The 19,111-nt window shown below is 52.3% G+C and overlaps 7 protein-coding genes across 7 annotated transcripts; 5 read left to right on the forward strand and 2 right to left on the reverse strand.

Annotated features, from left to right (window-relative positions):
- Window positions 1–637: 637 nt before the first annotated feature.
- K460DRAFT_375638 (uncharacterized protein) lies at window positions 638–3,144 on the forward strand (the record flags this gene model as incomplete). Its single annotated transcript, XM_040934790.1, has 5 exons — window positions 638–1,028; window positions 1,077–1,916; window positions 1,966–2,132; window positions 2,180–2,446; window positions 2,494–3,144. 5 exons carry the CDS (start codon window positions 638–640, stop codon window positions 3,142–3,144), a joined length of 2,316 nt encoding a protein of 771 aa, XP_040791431.1.
- A 1,571-nt stretch (window positions 3,145–4,715) lies between these two features.
- K460DRAFT_276793 (uncharacterized protein) lies at window positions 4,716–5,777 on the forward strand (the record flags this gene model as incomplete). Its single annotated transcript, XM_040928139.1, has 2 exons — window positions 4,716–4,813; window positions 4,922–5,777. 2 exons carry the CDS (start codon window positions 4,716–4,718, stop codon window positions 5,775–5,777), a joined length of 954 nt encoding a protein of 317 aa, XP_040791432.1.
- Window positions 5,778–6,344: 567 nt separating this feature from the next.
- K460DRAFT_277929 (NAD(P)-binding protein) lies at window positions 6,345–7,275 on the forward strand (the record flags this gene model as incomplete). Its single annotated transcript, XM_040928210.1, has 3 exons — window positions 6,345–6,374; window positions 6,447–6,681; window positions 6,752–7,275. The coding sequence occupies 3 exons, from the start codon at window positions 6,345–6,347 to the stop codon at window positions 7,273–7,275; spliced, it is 789 nt and encodes a 262-aa protein (XP_040791433.1).
- Window positions 7,276–8,232: 957 nt separating this feature from the next.
- K460DRAFT_278256 (uncharacterized protein) lies at window positions 8,233–9,515 on the forward strand (the record flags this gene model as incomplete). Its single annotated transcript, XM_040928236.1, has 3 exons — window positions 8,233–8,358; window positions 8,528–9,003; window positions 9,113–9,515. Coding segments are annotated over 3 exons (1,005 nt in total), but the record flags the coding sequence as incomplete, so codon positions are not given.
- Window positions 9,516–9,888: 373 nt separating this feature from the next.
- Window positions 9,889–10,876, reverse strand: K460DRAFT_364822 (uncharacterized protein). Its single transcript, XM_040933066.1, has 2 exons — window positions 10,788–10,876; window positions 9,889–10,675 (listed from the first exon to the last, which is right to left on the reverse strand). Exons 1-2 carry the CDS (start codon window positions 10,822–10,824, stop codon window positions 10,047–10,049), a joined length of 666 nt encoding a protein of 221 aa, XP_040791435.1. The 5' UTR covers window positions 10,825–10,876; the 3' UTR covers window positions 9,889–10,046.
- A 208-nt stretch (window positions 10,877–11,084) lies between these two features.
- K460DRAFT_415349 (neutral ceramidase precursor) lies at window positions 11,085–13,683 on the forward strand. The gene is made up of 2 exons (XM_040937731.1): window positions 11,085–11,441; window positions 11,491–13,683. Exons 1-2 carry the CDS (start codon window positions 11,209–11,211, stop codon window positions 13,517–13,519), a joined length of 2,262 nt encoding a protein of 753 aa, XP_040791436.1. The 5' UTR covers window positions 11,085–11,208; the 3' UTR covers window positions 13,520–13,683.
- Window positions 13,684–13,733: 50 nt separating this feature from the next.
- On the reverse strand, window positions 13,734–17,053 carry K460DRAFT_364824 (DUF221-domain-containing protein). The gene is made up of 4 exons (XM_040933067.1): window positions 16,823–17,053; window positions 15,548–16,766; window positions 15,310–15,498; window positions 13,734–15,254 (listed from the first exon to the last, which is right to left on the reverse strand). Exons 1-4 carry the CDS (start codon window positions 16,832–16,834, stop codon window positions 14,074–14,076), a joined length of 2,601 nt encoding a protein of 866 aa, XP_040791437.1. The 5' UTR covers window positions 16,835–17,053; the 3' UTR covers window positions 13,734–14,073.
- Window positions 17,054–19,111: the final 2,058 nt, after the last annotated feature.

The following is a 19,111-nucleotide window of genomic DNA, read 5'->3' on the forward strand; positions in this document are numbered from 1 at the left end:
ATATCTCCCCAGAGCAGTTCTTGAAACGGTTGTCGAGAAGGAAATGGGCGAATTGCATGTCGAGGGGGGAGCCCTCCGGCGGCACAGCGTCCATAGTCGACGTAACAGTGGCGACCGGAAGCAAGCCCCTAGCGAATAGCAGTTTTGGAGCTGCGTAGGTTGGTGTTCTGGAGGACCCCATGTGTCTGACAGCCGCTTTTGCAGTGCTCCAGGGTCCAGTACTGGCGCCATTGTGGCCGAGTCCATCACTCCAAAAGGAAAAAACCACATGGTGAAGAAGCCAGGGTATGCGAGGATGCAGCGAAGAGTAGCCTTCGGAAACGCCGTAGAAAAAGCAGGCTGATGAAGTCGAGAGAACAGACGGTGTAGCCTCGTCAGTATTTGAGGCCCGTAGCAGCGGAAGTCGGCTAGTGTTAGCGCAGGCTAAAAAGCGCGCCGGCCTGTGAAGGTCGAGACCGCTGCCCTTTTGATCAATCGTCTCTGGGCATCAGACCACTGACGCGCACCATGCCTGACCCCATTCAGCTTCCTTCGCCTGGCTTGCGGATATTCCCATGCTGGGGTTGCTTCTACAACCTTCAAATAACCAGAATCACCCAGAGGCCCATCCTCACTTACCACAAACGTCACCCGAGTCATGGCGATCGCTTCTCCTTCCAGTCCTACCATGCCGAACCTGAGTGCCGTACTAGAGCGTCTGGGACTGACTGAATATCTTCAACTTCTGCGCGAGAATGGTTTCTACAGCTGGGAGACGGTTGTCGACATCACCGAGGAAGACCTTACCGCCTTGAAGTTCAAGTTGGGCCACCGGCGTGCACTGCAGCGTGAGATTGCTACATTCCGGGGTTTGCCATCATCTCTGTCTCTGGAACCAGAACACAGCTCATTCGAACCCACCTCTCTCTCGACGTTGGCACTGGAGACTCTCACGAGGCAGACGTCTACCCCGCCACCACGTGAGAAGAGGAAATATCGACGACACCCTCGACCAGACAGCAACGCGCCCAAGAAACCAAAGACAGCGTGTATGCTTCCAGAGTATTTATTATAGACCCAATCTAACATGATATCAGACGTGAACTTTGCGGACCAGCTCCGCACGGATCCTGAAGTTAGCCAACTCACTTTTGTGAATATTGCAAGAGAAGTCGGACGAAGATGGCAAGATCTTCCAGCAGAGCAGAAGCGTATCTGGGAGAGCAATGCCGCGCGAGCATTGCAGGAGTTTGAAGCTCAGATGGACGAGTACAGGAGAACGGAGAACTGGCGCAAATACCAAGCCTACCTCCATGACTTCAAGACGCAGCAGTCACAGTCAACGTTCACGGGGAAGCGCCCCGGGAACAGCCGTTCAACAACCGACACCTCTAACAACACGAGGCAATACTCACGTGCCAGCCCTAGCTCTTCCGATAGCCCGACTTCTCTACCTTCCAGCTCATGTATAGGGATTGAGGCTGAGACATGCCACAATGCTCTCACATTAGCTTTCAGTGAGTTAGTCACGCTGAGGGGCGAAATTCTCAACCAGGGACCACGTCCCTACGACGAACATCATCTACCGTCAGAAGACTTAGTCCGCCGGGCGATGTATGCTTTCATTGTCGGGACCGGATCACTCCTGTTCATGTGGACGTATGAGCAGGCTGATGAAATACTGGACCGCATTTACAGGCCGCGGAAACCGGTAGATGCCATGACTCTTGCCGAATGCTTCACAGTTGCTGCCATGGGTGCCCACTACGACATGGAGTGCTTCCCTGACCGGATACGACAGGTTTTGTACGCATCTGGGTCTCTTCATTTCCACGAGCAGACCGCACGACAGGATTATCTCCGAACAATGCGTCTGCTACTTTCCATGTCTTTTTATGCGCTTCTTGAGAAGCACATGAGTGCAAGATATCTGATTGGTGAGTTGAGACGAACTGCTCTTGGACACCATCAACTAACATATCATAGCGGCTGGACTCCAGATCGCTCGCTGGAAGTGTCCGCCCTTGCGCAACCCCAGCCAGATGAGCATGGACGAAAATTGGAGAAAGATATTCCGGAGCTTAATCTTCGTTGATTGCTGGCTGTCCTACACACTGGGATATGCATCCGAAGTTACTTCTAGCGATATACAGGTAGGTGGGCAGTCCAAATAATACTGTTCCATCATTGACAGCAATAGATCGTTAGCAGCTTTCACCGTCTAGACTGCATTCCAATAGATGAACTCATTCACACACAGACGAGCAAAATCACCCTAATCGCTGCTGACATTGCAAAGACGTTGGCCTCTCCAGAGCTTGCTACCAGGGAGAACATCGCAATACTCAATCAGAAGCTCGACGGTTGGCGCATACAAGTACCACTTACCCTGCAAATTCCGGCCCTTACGTCACCCAATCCACCAGACCTAACACTATACCAACGACGAGCGATTCTCATGGTCCACGTACGTACCTCACGTTAAGAGGGTTTCCGACTTGCTAATTCGTCCAGATCATGTACCTCGGTGCTCTCGTCCTATTATACCGTCAACTCCTAGTCGCAACAGCCGAAAGTCAACTAACAGACGGCGCTGCACACAACTCCAACTTTGCCCTATCCGACGCCCGGATCTATCGCAACGAATGCGCTGTAGCAGCCCAGCAAATCGCCCGCATCCTAGCGCTCATTTCCTTTGACGGTACACTAACAAAACGCTGTTGGATCATCATCTACTGGGCTTTTTCCGCAGCAGTCGTCCTTCTCTTCAGCGCAACCACCAAACTCCTCGAAGGCCAACCAAATAGCGTAGATGCAGACCTTGATTACGCGAAAGCTTGTATGGACATGCTTGAACCCTGTCGCGCCTTCGAGCCCGTAGCAGCACGGTACCTGGATACGCTTTGGCCTTTGTACGACTCGTTGCGAGATGTGCACCAGAAGATACTCGGGAGGTCAAAGACTAGCATTTTCGCCCTCATCCAAGCAGATCCTTCCACCATGAGCCCCCAGATGGCCGTGTCAAAGCAAGACATGGGTCCGATTGCTGAAAAGCTGAGTTTGCTGCTTACGGATCCTTTCGGGAGGAAGCAGAGTTTGTCTGATGGGAGTATGAGGAGGTCTCTGAATGCTGATGGCTCCTACTCGGTGTTCTGGTGGAAGTGAGAGAATCGACGATAGCCGTTACATGCCGAGAGCAGCGCAAACAGACGAGGAGACGGTATAAAAGCGTTCTTGAGCACGGGCATTTCCATATTGTCCTTCAAACGATCCGTTTTGGATGCAAACCCGTTGCGGCGTTAATGGTCAATATCGTTATGTCAGCCACGAAGCAACATCTGACCACGGCACCGACTTCGACGGTTCGCAGATACCCTACTGCGACATGTCGTCACCGAGGCTATCTATAGCGCCATGAATTGACCGGACGACAGTACATAATCACGCCATGAGGCCTTCAGTACCAGTCTACTTGTTCGGTTCCTAACGAAGAACAGCTACCGAAATGAAGTAGCTCGCTTTAGTCGATGCTGGTAAAATTTAGCCGAAACGCGTATGTAGCTATTGGAAGATGGCAAAGCATCAGGGCACCTTTGAAGGTTTCGTCAACAAAAAGGGTTTATACAATGTATGCCATCCGAGATATGAGAGGCGAAAGCGTATGGACTGGATTTCAGTTGCAGCGTTACAAGTCATTACAAGCATGAGACCGGTGTTGATATTTATGAACATAAAGGTTGATATTTTAACATGAACCTGATTTATGCTATATTATGGTAGATGACTAGTTCTTTAGGTTTCGGCTAATGCATTATTACAGTGTCCCACCTGTGTGCATTGCCGATGCTGGGAGCGCTGGTAGCGTTGACGCTATCGTTGATGAATCCACATGTGCAGCAACTGCAATTGTATAACACTTCGAAGCCCCTTACCACGATCCATTATAACCACTCACTCAGTACATATAATCAATCCGGTAGAACCTTGCACAAAGGTTCACAGGCCTTAGGGCGATATTATTCATTGATGTGCAATTCCCATGGTGCACGCGAAATGCGTTCTTACCAAAGCGTTGGTACTGTCTCCACAAATCGTTGGACCGCGTTATCATTGCTAGCACGCCATCAGGAATGCGCCATTTGAGGCCACTCAGTAGCCAACGCTTTCGCTCACGCGCAGGGCGGGTGGGTTTGATCTGCTCTGCTGTCCTTGATTGTGGATGGCCAAAGTGCATGGTTGAAGATAAGGGTTTGTGGTTACAGCACAGCAACACATGGCATATTGAGAATGCCAGCGCGTAATGCTACGTAGAATTTCTTTTAATGCCATATGGCGTCCGCTAGTTGGTTTATTTTTCTGGCCTGAAGTTTAATGAGCCAATCTTGGAAGGGCGAGTGCAAAAATGGACAAGGGCGAGTGCGAATGAGGAAAGGGGGTTGTGGAGAGCGTTGGGCCTGGATCGACAGGGATGCGGGCCGGGTGGCGGCACGCGTCACTGGGGGGGGAAAGGGAACTCTCCCAATCCTTCCCCTCGTCTCCTCTTGCCTGTCCTACTTACTCCCTCTTATCTCTCCATAATCCCTTGCTGCAGTTCCCCTGTACTTGATTCTTGATTGCTTTCAATCCCACCTAGGCGCCTTATCGACGAAATTCAATGCTAACATCGACCCGGATTATTGTCGTGCGACCAATTGTGGACGAGGAACTTGGAAAACATGGAGCAACACTACACCTTGATGCGGAGCCCCTTTGCGATATCACATGAGGACATTGGAGCGCTGAATGAGTCGCAAGCTTTTTGCGTGCTGAGGAGCTATCTTGCGAGGGATGCTGAGTATGTATTTCCACACTGCTTGTCTTTATCTCACGGCCCAAGTGCCTTCCTATACCACTTTTTTCTAGACATCAAATTGAAGTATATATGGCTGACTGCGATGTATAGCTTCTGCACCAACCATACGCCATGCGACCCAGAGGCTAAAGAAACGTTTATCCTCCACCGCGATATCCTCCATGCACTTATAATGCCTGTCGTCGCTCTTTTTTCGCGGGCATCTGCTCTCGCCTCAGCCGCTTTATGCACGCAAAAGAGCGAGGACCTAGAGCTAGCATTTGCTGGAGAAGCACGGGGCGCATTTCTATGCCTCCAATGCTTCATCACAGAGGAGCTTGACTGGTGTCGAACGAGGGGATGCCCCGCTTGTGTTGTGACAGCAACACTCAGTACCGAATCGCATATCCGACTCACAATTGCGGCGAGCTTACTTTCGACGGCGAGTGTTGCGAGCCCGAATTCGTCACCGGCTAGCACTCCCTCGACTGAAGAGCCATGTGCCGTGAATCGCGCTCTTCCTCCCCTTCCGCATATTCTCCCCGCTCTCCGCACAGCGCTTTCCTTGGACCCATTCTGGAAAGACGAACACGATAATTGGCCGTACTTGCTCTCGCGCGCGACTCAACTTTCAGCGGGTATCCAGGGCCTCATCGCTGAATGCGTCAACCTCGAGTCGCTCGTGTCTTCTCCTACCACCGAACGTCCATCACAGTTACAGAAGCGTGGTTTAACGCATCCCATCGTCCCATTCGCGGCATCTGGGCAGGCGGTCGAAGAGAAGGGCGTCAAGCTAAGAAAAAGTAAATTGGCGAAGAGACAGTTGAGATTGAAAGACGAGGAGGTGGAGATGATGAGGAGGGTGGTGCTGCAGTGTTGGGCGAGGGCGAGAGTACCGAAGCAGGTTAGAGGAGAGGTACTGGGTGTGGGGAAGAGTAATAGGACCAGGTCATTGACTTGTCCGTAAGCACGGGTCATGGGTTCGAGCCATTGGCACTAGATTGAGTCTTTTGGCGTTTAGGGTTGCATATGATACCACAGCATCAGGCTCCAGGATCGGAGACAGGGCTCTCGGGCGAGACACTCCTTTCGGTATTTTCTAGACCGGAGGACAACCTGCATTATTTCCCTTTGTACTACGTTAGACATTGCTGCATCCACCTGATTCTTTAGAGTTTTCAATGGAGTCCCCATCTTCTACGCACACACTCTCCCTTCACTGTGTGGTATGGGCCAGTAAAGGGGTGATGTTCTAAAATCTTCTGGTGCGAATGCCACCTAAAAATTGCCTAGATATCATTAATAATTTCTAGACCAGCCATGACAACATAATTTTTGTGGATTATTAGACGGAGTAAACGATCTCACAGTAGGACGGTGGGGAAGAACGATGCACCGAGCCTCGGTACATGCATAGCTTTGAGCTTCCGGCGAACTTCCGACGACGAACGTCTACCCCAGTTCGCAATGCTTGCTTCACGACATCTCCTTTTCTCCCTTTTAGTCTTCTTGAAATCTCAAGTCGCCCTTCAAGATGGATAACAGCAGCCTTTTCGATGTCAAGGTAAGCTTTATCCGGCTCTGTGCTTCTATCATGCACCATATCTCCCAGGTACCGAGGCTGATGCTTCTCTAGGGCAAAATCATCCTCGTAACCGGCGGCGCGAAAGGCATTGGCCGCATGATTAGCGAAGGCTTCGTGCAAAATGGCGCTACTGTATATGTATCCTCGAGAGACGCGAAGGCATGTGAGCAAGCATGCAAAGAGTTGAATGCGCTTGGAAAGGGCAAGGCGGATTATATCACAGCAGACCTCTACAAAGAAGAGGACCTGACCAAAATCGCTGAGGAGTTGAAGAAACGGGAAGGAAGTGTGTTCATTCATTCTACGGGTGATCGAGAAACCTACTTGCAGTCTGTAGTTGAGCTAACATGGACTAGAACTCGATGTCATAATCAACAACAGCGGCAGCAACTGGGGCGAGTCTTATGACTCTTACCCCTCGACAGCATGGGATCGTGTCCTTACCCTGAATCTCAAACGTGTCTTCCAACTCACACAAGCTGTGACACCGCTCCTCGAAGCCGCCTCCACCCCCGCATCCCCTGCTCGCGTAATAAACATCGGCAGCATTGACGGACTACGCGTACCAGCGCTCGAAACCTTTGCATACTCAGCAAGCAAGGCAGGACTCCATCATCTCAGCCGGGTGCTCGCGAGTCATCTGGGCAAGAGGGGGATTACAAGCAATACGGTTGCATGCGGACCGTTTGAGAGCAAGATGATGAAGGCGACGTTGGAGAAGTTCAAGGACGTCATTGAGGGAGGTGTGCCGTTGGGCCGGATTGGTAGCCCGGAGGACGTTGCCGGAACGTGCATTTGGCTCTCAAGTAGAGCTGGAGCTTGGGTTAATGGCGCGACTATTGCGCTCGATGGTGGAAGCGTGGTTGCTTCGAAGCTGTAGACTACGAGGCCTGTTTCATATATACATACAGTAAGCTCTTGTCCATGTTGTCCTTTCCCTTACTGCCAACTTGTTATTTTATTCAATCTACAGTGCCGAGTCTGCTCTTTCGCATGGAACACCGCGAAAGCTTCGAGATATTTTGTAAGATCAAGAGACGCCGCATATACCCGGGAAGACTATGAGGCTATTCCAGATCTCTCGTGAGGTAGAGCTGAGTTGGTTATACGAAAGAGCCTTTCACCAAGCTGATGTCACTAAATTACCTCGCTGTCATCTCAGCCTTCCAACGCGGGACCAAAAAGATCACAAAAGGCCAAATCAAGTCCGCGACCTGAATAGATAAAAGCACAAAAAGAAAGGTGCGAGAGACTACACGCCCGCCCCCCGGGCTCAACCCTAGCTGGACCAGGCATCTCCTCCGGGAATCGAACTTGCGGCCTCTCGCTCCAGGAATCAAACCTGGATGTTTAGAGGTGCAGGTGTAGAACACCTATACCTCTGAACCTAACTGATAACAAACTCATAGATTAAATATGTTATATACGAGAGTAATATACAGACTTAGGTGTGTAGTTGTGCGCGATTCTGGGAGATGGAGGGAATAGTGTTTGCGTAGGAGAGAAGAAGTGAAAGTGTGCGCGAATTATGCAGGATCGCTTTCGTCATATCTCGACTTTCACACAAACGTATACTGTCGGAGGTGAAGGACGCGTGTCCTGAATGCCGAGAGTGAAAGCCCGCCACTACTCACCCGACTATTCTTCTCAAATATCCCAAGCCGCGCTTCCTTCTCTTTCTCACATTCGCCGACCCTCCCTAACTCAACTCCCACCTCTGCTGCGTCCAACAGCCGGATCTCGCCATGTCAGACCAACGAATGGAAGACGCAGGCGAAGCCCCCGACCACACCTCGCTCAATAACAAGGCCAAACAAAACTTGGACGTCGTGTACTCCTCGTGCCCGACAGCGTGATCAAGAAGCCTGATATCAATAACATCTACTTCAATACGCGCCGTACCGAGGTCTCGATCGTACCGCGCGGTCTACAGCTCCCGTGGTTGTTCAAGAACTACAATGAGGTAAGTTTCAACGCATTGTCACAACTACGGCCAGCTGTATAGATCACCGCGAGGGGCGTTAGGCTGCGGTATGCAGAGAGACCTCCTACCCAATTGAACTTGCCCGGGAGGCAAGCTGACCACTGCCGAATTAAGATTGAGATCAAGCTAACATATACTGTCGTGATAGATGGCTCGCATTGGTTTCAATGCGACGCGCACTCAAGACCCCCAGCTCATGCGCGGGCTCTGGTACTTCGCTCTCGACTACGAGCATTCCTTCTCCCGTTACTATGAGCTCACACGCTGGAACCTCATCGCCATGGCCTACGTATGGGCCCTCGACTTTCCCCCCGAGCTCTGTGGTCCTGATGAAGAGGTCCACGAATTTGTTCTAGCATACATTGGAGCATGGTTCGCATACATGAACGATACCGGCGATCATAAGAAGACCTCTTTCGAAGCGCAGGAGAAGTTTATTGCGCTGTGGGAGGGTAGCGATCTTGATCTGTTCACCATTCGCGATATAAAGACACGGCGAGGTGTGCATAATCTAGTCAAAAAGTTATATGCCCAACCACTGCCGCCGTCTTTACGAAAGGTTGTCAACGTGGCAGCGAAGGACATCATATACTTGCGACAGGAGGGTCAGATCTCGGACATAGAGTACGTATATTCAGAGCGTCTTCTTTCGCCTCCCCTCCCTTGTTGCTGCATTGTCATTATCTGGAGCCACTACATTCACAAGGTGGTGCTGATCACGTACCAACTATAGCTACACCAAGTACGGACCGGCTCTAATTCTCGAATGCGTTGACACAAACACAAAGCTCGGCACGGACGTATTTGAGGCAAATCACAACCTCTCCGTGGCAATGAATAACCTCGAAGACCTCCGAGAACGCGAGAGGGCGCACCAGTTCGCTCGGCGCAAAGGTGGTGATAACCCGCTTACTGCAGTGGATTGGAGTTCTGAGATGGTGGACTCTCTCCTCAACGCCGTCGACCATACACTACCGGATCCAAAGACCAGCATCAAGCAACGCCGGCCCGATACTACTCGCACGCCTTGGATGGATGTGGATACGTTCTTCGGTATCCTTCGGTCTGGATTCGAGGAGTTGAAGAAGGAGGAAGAGAGCATGGTCCTGGGTATGGGCGAGGTTTCCCTAGGCTAGACGATGCTTGTAGTCGGCTTGGTGGTAAGGTGGTTGGATGTATACAAGGTGGACTGGGGCTATGGTCAGGTGTTTGAACAGGAGGCAATGCGCCGACAAGGTGCTCAGGCGTTGTCGTTTAACATGTACAAACTACCTAAAGCGTATCAGCCCCTCTCTATCGGCTCAACGAAGTCAAATGCACTATCGGCGAGGAGCCATTCACCAACATGAACGCACCTGTCATCCTCCCGGAACCACCTAGTGATGGGCATAGAAAAAATGACATGGTACAATCAATAGGCAAATGAATCATGGGATGAAAGAACGAACACAAGGTCCTCACTACTCACCCTGTAGCCCACACACAACGAATGAGCATGACATTGCAAGCTGGCTAAGTAGGGTTTCCTTCTCCTTTGCCACGTATGAATTATACCAACCATGCTGCATATAATCTGTCGCTGAGAGGGGGGCACTGGTGTAACAGGGCCCGTTGTGGGGTCTGAATTGGGTATCATGGTTCTATCGAAAGCTTCCCTAGAGTACATCTCACACGGCGCCAGCCCTTCTCTTCTCTAAGATCTGCTGCTTTAGTCCCTCGGCCGCCACCTCCGTCTCCAGCACTCTCCCCACGCCCTTCTTCCACGTTTCTTCTAGTGTGGTAATCTCGCCGTGAACGTTCTCCTGTCTCGACCGTCTGATCATCTCCACTTCCTCCTGCTGTTTCCGCACATCGGCCAGCTCGGCCTCAATGCCCTTCAGAATATCTTCCAGCTGCGAGTTCCCTACCAGCCACGCATTCTTGCCAAACTTTTCGAGTAAGCCCAGCTGTGTCAGCCTTCCTTGCACATACTCTGAGCTCGTGTAGGCTTGTTTCAGCGCCGTGTTCCACCGCTCCAGCAACTCTGGCTTGTCCTCATCGCTCGTGGGGTCTGTGTTCTCTGGGGCTTCGAGGTCTTCGTAGCGCTTCAGGTCGATACCTGAGAGCTTAGAGGCTGGGTTGTCGTCTAGGCGGGCGTGTTCGCGCTCGACAAAGTCTGAGAAGATGGGGTTGTATCGTGCGGCGGGTATGAGGGCGGGGTGGAGGGCTGAGGTGTCTATGCCGGCGCTCTTGATATCGGCATTGATCACGGCTTGCGCAGCAGCAAGACTCGGCTCGTCGAGGTGTGTGTCGACATCTGCAACAAGTTAGCCCGTGATAGTGCACATGCAGCACCTCACGCGCCCAAGATGCCTGCGCATTGCGCATCGGACATTGGACAGCTTTGGGTAATTGCATATTGCACTTACAAGGTAGGGAGTCGTATGATTCAGTAATGAGGGGCATGTTGGCAGGCGACGTGTACGATAGGAGGAGATTGAAGCGGCTTGGAAAGGATTCCACTGTCGAAGTCGTGAAGCTAGATGGCCGACCCGCAAATTTAGGCGCAAAGACCCCTGGCGCCGATCTGCCAACCAGCGATCAGCAACCCCCGCAACGTCATGCGACTATCGCCGTTGGACATTGGACAGGGCAAGCTTCAAGATTCCGCGAGCGTACAGGGCCTATCAAAGCAAAAGTACCAGAACGACCTGCCTCATACGCGTATGCTTCTTGTGCCTCCCTTGTACACTCCTCATCTACTCATGTCTATTACCTGACCTCGACCTCCCCGATGCGCCACTGTCTTCTGCTTCCGCACACTTCCGTCTGCGACGTCTGGCTGCGTGAATGGCGCGCTCACACATCGCCGTCGCCTTGGGCGCCGCCCTCATTGCCTCGCTGATTATCGGGCAGCTTGTCATAAACCTAGGATTCCCCTCGGTCGACTTCTGGCACTGGAGGCTGGATCAGACCTATGGTGGAGTTCAGCAGACACACTTTCTGGGGGAGAAGCAGAGTGGCGAGCTGGTAGACGACCCGTCGTCGTACCTTATTGGCGTAGGCAAGGCGGACATCACTGGGTAGGCAGCTATCTTCGCATCACACAGTATAGTACTGACCAAGCGACAGACCCGTGGTAGAGCTCAATCTCATGGGCTATGCGAACTCGTCCCAAGTCGGTACCGGTCTACGTCAACGTCTCTACTCCCGCGCCTTCATTGTGGGCAACCCGAGCGACACCAGCGAGCGCTTCGTATACATGGTCTTGGACACCCAATCTGGGGATACTGCGATTCGCAATGGCATTCTGGAGGGGCTTAAGGAGCTGGGACCCGAGTACTCCGTATACACCAAGAAGAACGTAGCCGTAACCGGCACACACAGTCATGCTGGACCTGGAGCTTGGTTAAACTATTTGCTCCCACAGATCACGAGCTTAGGGTTTGACAAGCAAAGCTACCGTGCCATTGTGCAAGGAGCTCTTCTGTCGATCCAGAGGGCGCACCAGGGTCTAGCGCTGGGAACCATCAGTGCTGGAAGCACCAAGATTGCCGACGCGAATATCAACCGGAGTCTGTTTGCATATTTGGCAAACCCGAAGGCAGAACGAGATCGCTACACAGACGATGTGGACAAGACGATGACGCTGCTGAAGTTTACGAGAGCTAGCGACGGCAAGAGCATTGGCATCTTGAACTGGTTCGCCGTCCACGGTACCAGTCTGCTTGGAAATCAGACGCTCGTTGCTGGAGACAACAAGGGTGTGGCTGCATACCTACTTGAAGAACACATTGCGGCGAATGCAGGAGCAGCGAACGCCGCTGAGGGTTTCGTCGCAGGTTTCTCACAGGCCAACGTCGGCGACACAACGCCCAATGTCCTTGGTGCCTATTGTGAAGATGGGACGAACCAGCAGTGTAGGCTCAACGATAGCACTTGTGGAGGCAAGAGTCAGAATTGCCACGGCCGTGGCCCATACTATGGTCTAAACGACGGGGGCGCCAAGTCATGCTACGAGATTGGAAATCGTCAGTTCCTAGGAGCGAAGAGCATCTACGAGTCTACTGCCTTCACATCAATTTCCGGCAAAGTGCGCTCATTTCATACCTTTGTTGACTTCTCCAACTTTACATTCACGCTCAGCAACGGTTCCGTTGTCCACACGTGTCCTGCGGCCATGGGTAACTCCTTTGCAGCAGGCACATCTGACGGACCGGGCGCCTTCGACTTTGTCCAGAACGACCCTGGAGCTCCCGAAAACCCCTTTTGGAATGTGGTCGGCGGCCTCATTGCCCCTCCAAGCGAAAAGCAGAAGAAGTGCCAGTACCCCAAGCCTGTTTTGCTCAATGTAGGAGAGGCGAATACACCATACCCGTGGTCCCCGAACATTGTAGACATTCAGGTCCTTCGTGTTGGCCAATTCGTCATCATTGTATCTCCCGGCGAGGCGACGACCATGTCCGGCCGTCGCTGGCGCGAAGCAGTCTACAACTCGGTCAAAGCCTCGAATATTGCTTCTTCACCCATTGTTGTCTTGGGTGGGCCCGCAAATAGCTACACGCATTACATTGCCACGGAAGAAGAATACAGCATCCAGCGGTACGAGGGTGCATCGACGCTTTATGGTCCACACACACTCAACGCGTACATCAACTCCACTTTGACGTATTTGCCCTACCTAGCTGATGGTGCGACCGGCTCCCCACCAGCTGGCCCTAGCCCGCCAGATAACCGTGAGAAGAGCATATCGCTCATTACAGGCGTTGTATACGATGGCGCCGGCCTCGGTCGCTCTTTTGGGCAGGTTACAAAGGATGTCTCACCCTCGTATGCCCGCGGTGCTCTTGTCACCGCTACCTTTGTCGGTGCGAATCCGCGCAATAATCTCCGTCTCGAAGGGACGTTTGCCGCTGTAGAGACACAGCAGAGCGATGGATCGTGGAAACAAGTCAAGAACGACGAGGACTGGGAGCTCGTCTATCAGTGGAAGAGGGCCAATGGATTGACGGGGACGAGTGATGTAACGATCACGTGGGACACGGGTGTCACTTCCCCCGGAGCGGGGTCGTATAGGTTTAAATACTATGGGGATAGTAAGGCGGTTGGGAAGCCTATTAGTGCGTTTGAAGGGACGAGTGGTGTGTTTAAGCTTACTTAGTGTGTGTGTGTGTGTCTGTGTGGGTGCTGTTGAGACTAGTTCGGTGTATAGTGTTTAGCTTTCGCGAATGAGATTTAACGGTACTACGTCTTCTCTCAAGTGTAACACTGGAGTGATGGTACCGTGGACGAGACACGAACATATAAACTTGTACACCACTTATTGTCCGTGTAGGACACAGTCATTGTGATTGAGACAAGGTCTCACGAGGTAAAGATGCGGAGGCGAGGCTAGTCTTTTCATTACAACTATTTACTGCATGTATCTGGTATCGGGGTACTCGTAGAAAGATAAAAAGGAAAACAAGACAAAAGATTAAAAACTAGCCAGCCATCCTTCGCTCATCTAAAAACCGCACACGCACAATCGTTACGAAGCGATTTTATGGAGCCAAACACAGGACCAAAACCAAGTGTGGGTATGTGTATGACCCAAGGGATGTAATGTGATATACTCCGTCATCATCATCATTCCATTAGCATCCCCGAGGGTATCAAACTCCAAGATCCGTCCAATTTTTCTTCCCCCAAACTTCCATCCGCATCGTCTCACCACTAGTAAACGATTCTCTCGTCGAATACGGGAGCTTCTCTTGATTTTCCATCGTCCACGCCGTGCCAGTACACCTTGCCCTTCTCGTTGAAAGTGGCCTGCTCGTCGGTCATTTGAAGGCCGGGCACAGCCTTATTCGAATCCCTAATCTCGCGTGCACTAATTCCCATGTCATCGCGCACGATCCACAAAACGGGTGTCGGGCTTGTGACGGACGGGTTGAAGAAGGCACGCTTCTGGATCTCAACGGGGAGTGGCTGCTGAGGCGAGTGGTAGAACTGGTCGAGCGAAGCAGAGAGAGTGTGGATGGAGTGGCGCTCGGGGTTGAAGATTTTGCGGAGGAAGGCGGGCATGCGGGAGGCGCGGGGAGTGAGTTCCGAGGTGTTGCTGTTCTCACCGGTGACTTTTTCGCCGTTCAGGCCGTCCTCGTGGTGTCCGTTGGTTGGGAGGTGGTTGAAGGCAGCTGGGTCAGTGTATGCGAGACGAGATTCTTCATGGCGAAGAGCTGCTCCAAGAGTAACATGGAAAAGAATGGTAAGGGCGAGCAAGAGAGCCATGATCGCAAGAGGACCAACAGCCTGAATATTATCGGCGGTGGCAATGGCGAACAGGCCAATCAAGCAGATCTCCGAGAGGTACACACCAGTAAGCAGCTGACGCAAGGCCTTCTGGTATGCCCCGCCCTTGGTGTCGAGGTCGGTTTCGTAGACGTAGAGGAAGTTGTACCTAAAGGCAACGTAAATGAGGCTGAACCCCACAAGAGCAAACCCCAACATGAGCGGAGCAATGCCGGAGTAGGTGATAGCAATAACACCCAAGTTGGTCCACTTGGGGAACTCCGAGCCCCATGAGGGCGCAGAGAGCTTAGTGAGCTTGTCGAAAATCTTGCGAGGAGTCTTTCCGGGAAGAACGCGACCGAGGAGTACAACTACAACGAAACCACCAATGTTGAGAAGCGTTCCAGCAGCGGAAGAGAGCCCCAAAAGGATGAAGTAGCTGATGTAAAAGTTGGAAGCCTTTGGCAGGTTCCGCGCAAGGAGCTTGAGGACAATGCCGGGGTTTTTAAGGACGTCATTGATTACGGACGTAACGGCGCTTGTTAAGGTAGCGACGAGGAAGACCTGGACGACCTGGAAGGCAAAGTACCAGCTCTGAGTCTTCAACTCGATCTGGCTGTACGTGACTATGGTTTGTTAGCAATGCATCTTCATTGAGATGGAGCAAATGGAGATGCTCACCATAACCAGCCAGCTTGGCCACGAGGCGACAGAAGATGGGTACTAGAGCCATGAGAACGGCAAGCATAACAGCAGGTAGCAAACCAGTGATGACACCAAGAATGACTTGAGGAATTTTGAGGATCCATTCAAGCCAGCTGAAACGGTCGGCTAGATAGTTGATGTTGGAGATGATACCAACGAAACCGACTATATGCGGTCAGATGGGTAGCTGAAAGCCGGATAGAGATGATCTTACCTGGAACCGCAAAGAAAATGATCATGACACAGATAAAGGCGGTTGCGGCAGCCCATCGGACGAAATGCTCGGCGGGCTTGATGCGTAGGTTGCCCCACACGACCTCCTGAGGCATGACACCAAGCTGGCGAGCTTGTAGCTTGCTATTGGGCTTCGTCTTCTTCTTTTGCATCATCAACCAAGCGTCCTGGGCGTGTCTCTGCGTATCGAACTCGAGGAAAACGGCACCAACAAGGGCGCCTTGTCCGTTCCAATGCTTGTCCTGCTCTTGCGTGATCTTGGGAAGGAGTTCGGCCAAGTGCGATCGTCCGTACTCGATGGTGTCGACCTTCTTGCCGATAAGGAACTTGAGCTTGTGAGTGGGTCGCTTCTTGGGGTCAATCCACTTGGTGCCGTCGGCCACGTCTCCTGCAACGAAGTGCTTCTTGCCCTTGTCGGCCTTGATTCTGTTCAAGTTTGCATCACGCGACAGCTGAACCTCGGCTGTTTCTAGCTTCAAAGCGGTCTTGTCGCGGTCTTCGACCAGCTTGTCCAGCTCTTTGGTGTTGGAGGCAACCCAGGCGTGCTTGACACCCGTGAACATCTCGAACAGCGCCGACTGCGAAAGTGTAGTGGGCACATTGGTAAAGAGAATGGTACGCGAAGATAGACGGCTAGCACCGTAGGGCGATCGGCGATATGCCTGGCGCAGGTTGACTGTAAAGAATGACTCGCGGGCGACGACGACGAGGATGAATCCAAGGAAGATGAACGAGACTATGGCATGCGCATAGTAGCGGTTGATGTTACGACCATCGGTGTTGATGTTGCTCATAGAGAGTAGGTCGAGCTGCTGCTGTCCAGCGCCACCAGTGGCATTGACGGGGAAAAGGACGGGCCATGTGATCAGACAGCCAAAGAGGGTGATAACGATGAGGACCTTGAAGAAGCGCACAAAGAGGTAGCCGTCAATTGACTGATGATCCAGGATGTACTCGTCTTTGAGGTTCTTGAAATCTTTTATCCAGCCAAAGAGGCCCCCACTCGGCGCTGGCGTCTGCCTCTGCTGGCCCAGGTGGTCAAGATAGGTTCTTGGCGCGTACACCCTGCGGAAGTACTTGCGGGCGATGATGAAGGCGACGACGAAGGCGCCTGCCAGAAGTGCAGCAGGTATCAAGGTCGAGATCATGCCCGACAGGGAGTTTGACGATTTGTTGGTGGCATTGCCAGTTTGTCCACCCTGCATTGTTGTGATCAGCGCGTAAACATACTGCTACCCCATGCAGCTGTACTCACGGTAGACGACATAATGGGCGATTTGGCGGTCGCGCGCACCCTAGGGATATCGAATGAGGAGACTTTTGCGTAGTAGAAGATGGACGCTCTAGGAACTGAGCAGAGCAGGCTCGCTGCACACAAGACGACGCAAAAGAAAACCGGGTGCAGAAGCTACAAGTATCCAATTTCCCTATGACGTTGGCCCCTGCGCCAATCGGCCCTAGCGACCGCGCCTAGCACGTGATTGGCCAACGCCAGCCTTTCAGCTCCAGCTTCTCCAACCCATCTGGACCGTCCCAGAACCACACTATGCACCACACCAGCCTCAATCCGCCTCAGTTGCGGCGCAATCCATCAGGACATGCCGCGAGTGCATCTCGGCATGCCCGTCGCCTGTAGCTGGACATGTGAGCGCCCGTAGGTCAAACACACGAAACGCGTCGAGTCGAGAAAAGTCTCCTTGGTTGATGCGAGGCTGGGGCTTCATGGTTAGCCGACGGGGTACACTGGCGAGTCCATGTCGAATCCGGGAGATTAGGATATGCCAAGCGCAAGCCCTCTGGAGAATCAATGGTGATCGCCCAGAAGCGGTGGACAACATTACGTCGTTGGTTTCGAATTGGTATTGTGATCTGTGCTGGGGTACCTATCCTGGGTCTCGAGTTTATCGAGGGAACCAAGCTTGCCCTGAAGCGACTATTGTTAGTGACTAGGAGACGACTAAACAGAGCACAAAGCAAAGCTGTGCGCTGTCGTTAGTCTGCATCGCGCCTGGATCGAGCCTTTGGATGCCCTTGCGTAGTGCGTGGAGCACAATATGACGACACCCACCGCGTGCCCCGGCCGCTACAACACATGCCAATCAATTCACGAGACCTGTCTTTGTCTCCAACAATCGCTATCGCTTGTTGGGTTGATTGCACTCCGCCCCAGTTTATAACCTGTATCTACCAGCCACAGCGGGAGCGTCAATGTGCCACCCCCCTGCGATAGCCGCCCATCTGGACCAGCCACTGGTGAGGTCATGGACTTTCACCCTCAGAATCTCAGTGCTCGGCCTGCAGCAAGACATTTCCAACCGCCCACACGTGCAACACATGATTGCGCTAATCGTCTAAAATTTTGGTTTCAGCTCACACCCCCTGTTAGCATCTGCAGGTAGTCGTGGGCGTTACCACCCCGTCTAGGGTGGAATGTCATGGTTGCCATGTGCACAGCCACATCGTTGCTGGCGTTTTCTCCATGCACTCACGCTATCTCTTCTGCGGCATTTACGCCCCTTCAGCCACGAAATGGAAGTAAGAACGACACGGGACCTGACAGTGCGCAAGCAATGATGCTGCTTGTCGAGGTCGAGGGAAGACCACTAGTTTTCCAAACACGATCAACGCGCGGCATTTCCTGCAACACCGTCCTGAGCACGATGGCTTTGTTCTTCCTCAACTAGTAACTGAGTAGAGCACTTCTCAAAACCTAATGCATGTGGTTAAACGTTGTGTCTTCAGCATTGGAGTCATAACATCGCACGGAGTTTCAGCTACAAACAGAACTGTCAAGGGGGTTACAAACATGACGAACACATTACTGCAACCACGCTGGAGGGGAGCAGCGCCCAGTGTGATTGTTTCATCGGCTGCTTACAATCAACGTTAGTCCCTTGTGGAGCCATGAGAACAGGCGGTACGAGCTTCTGCTGGGTTTTCATATCGACACCATGCCTCATCTACAGCGACGTGTTGTGTCGTTCACACCACTCGCAGAACTGCTAGGTTAACAGTGGAAACATAGGTAATTCCAATCATTCGAACATCGTACTCTAGCCTGGGTGTATGCCACTTCCTCTCCGCGGTTTCCAACGACAACGTCACAGCGAACTGCAATACCAGATACCGATCTGTATCAACAACGCTGTTGTGTCTTCTCATTATCATATATGGAACCTCTTCACACTGGGTCCAGGGCTACATCGCCCTCGGGAAAATTACGGTGTTTCATTCCTAGTCGTCGAGAGGAATCTGCGGGCCGCTATGGGTTAACGGGAATATTACTAATTACTTGTGTGCCAGTCACTGAGAAGAATTGAGCAGGTTCGAGGCGTCTCGCAGGTACTTAAAGGTCGGACAGAGTCCGTCTGTCGAACCAACTTATATCTGGTCGTGGTGCCTCACGCCGAGCGCTTGCCCAGAGGCCTATGCGCAGTCAATCCACACTCAACGACATTAGGCAGCCGCTTCGCCTTGTCAACTCATTTCTCTACCTCCCAAGACTGTCCGCACATGTCAGCCACCACCGTCTATCGCCCTGACC

This window comes from Cucurbitaria berberidis (assembly GCF_010015615.1).
Source record: "Cucurbitaria berberidis CBS 394.84 unplaced genomic scaffold K460scaffold_2, whole genome shotgun sequence".
NCBI lineage: Eukaryota > Fungi > Ascomycota > Dothideomycetes > Pleosporales > Cucurbitariaceae > Cucurbitaria > Cucurbitaria berberidis.

Excerpts from the sequence above, each read along its gene's own strand:
- K460DRAFT_364822 (XM_040933066.1), bottom strand. The coding sequence starts at position 10,824 with ATGCCCCTCATTACTGAATCATACGACTCCCTACCTT. Across the intron at positions 10,676-10,787 it reads ATCATACGACTCCCTACCTT|ATGTCGACACACACCTCGAC; the intron begins GTAAGTGCAATA and ends AACTTGTTGCAG.
- K460DRAFT_415349 (XM_040937731.1), top strand. The coding sequence starts at position 11,209 with ATGGCGCGCTCACACATCGCCGTCGCCTTGGGCGCCGCCCTCATTGCC. Across the intron at positions 11,442-11,490 it reads GGCAAGGCGGACATCACTGG|ACCCGTGGTAGAGCTCAATC; the intron begins GTAGGCAGCTAT and ends ACCAAGCGACAG.
- K460DRAFT_364824 (XM_040933067.1), bottom strand. Across the intron at positions 15,499-15,547 it reads CATTTTCTTTGCGGTTCCAG|TCGGTTTCGTTGGTATCATC; the intron begins GTAAGATCATCT and ends GACCGCATATAG. Across the intron at positions 15,255-15,309 it reads GGCCAAGCTGGCTGGTTATG|TCACGTACAGCCAGATCGAG; the intron begins GTGAGCATCTCC and ends AACAAACCATAG.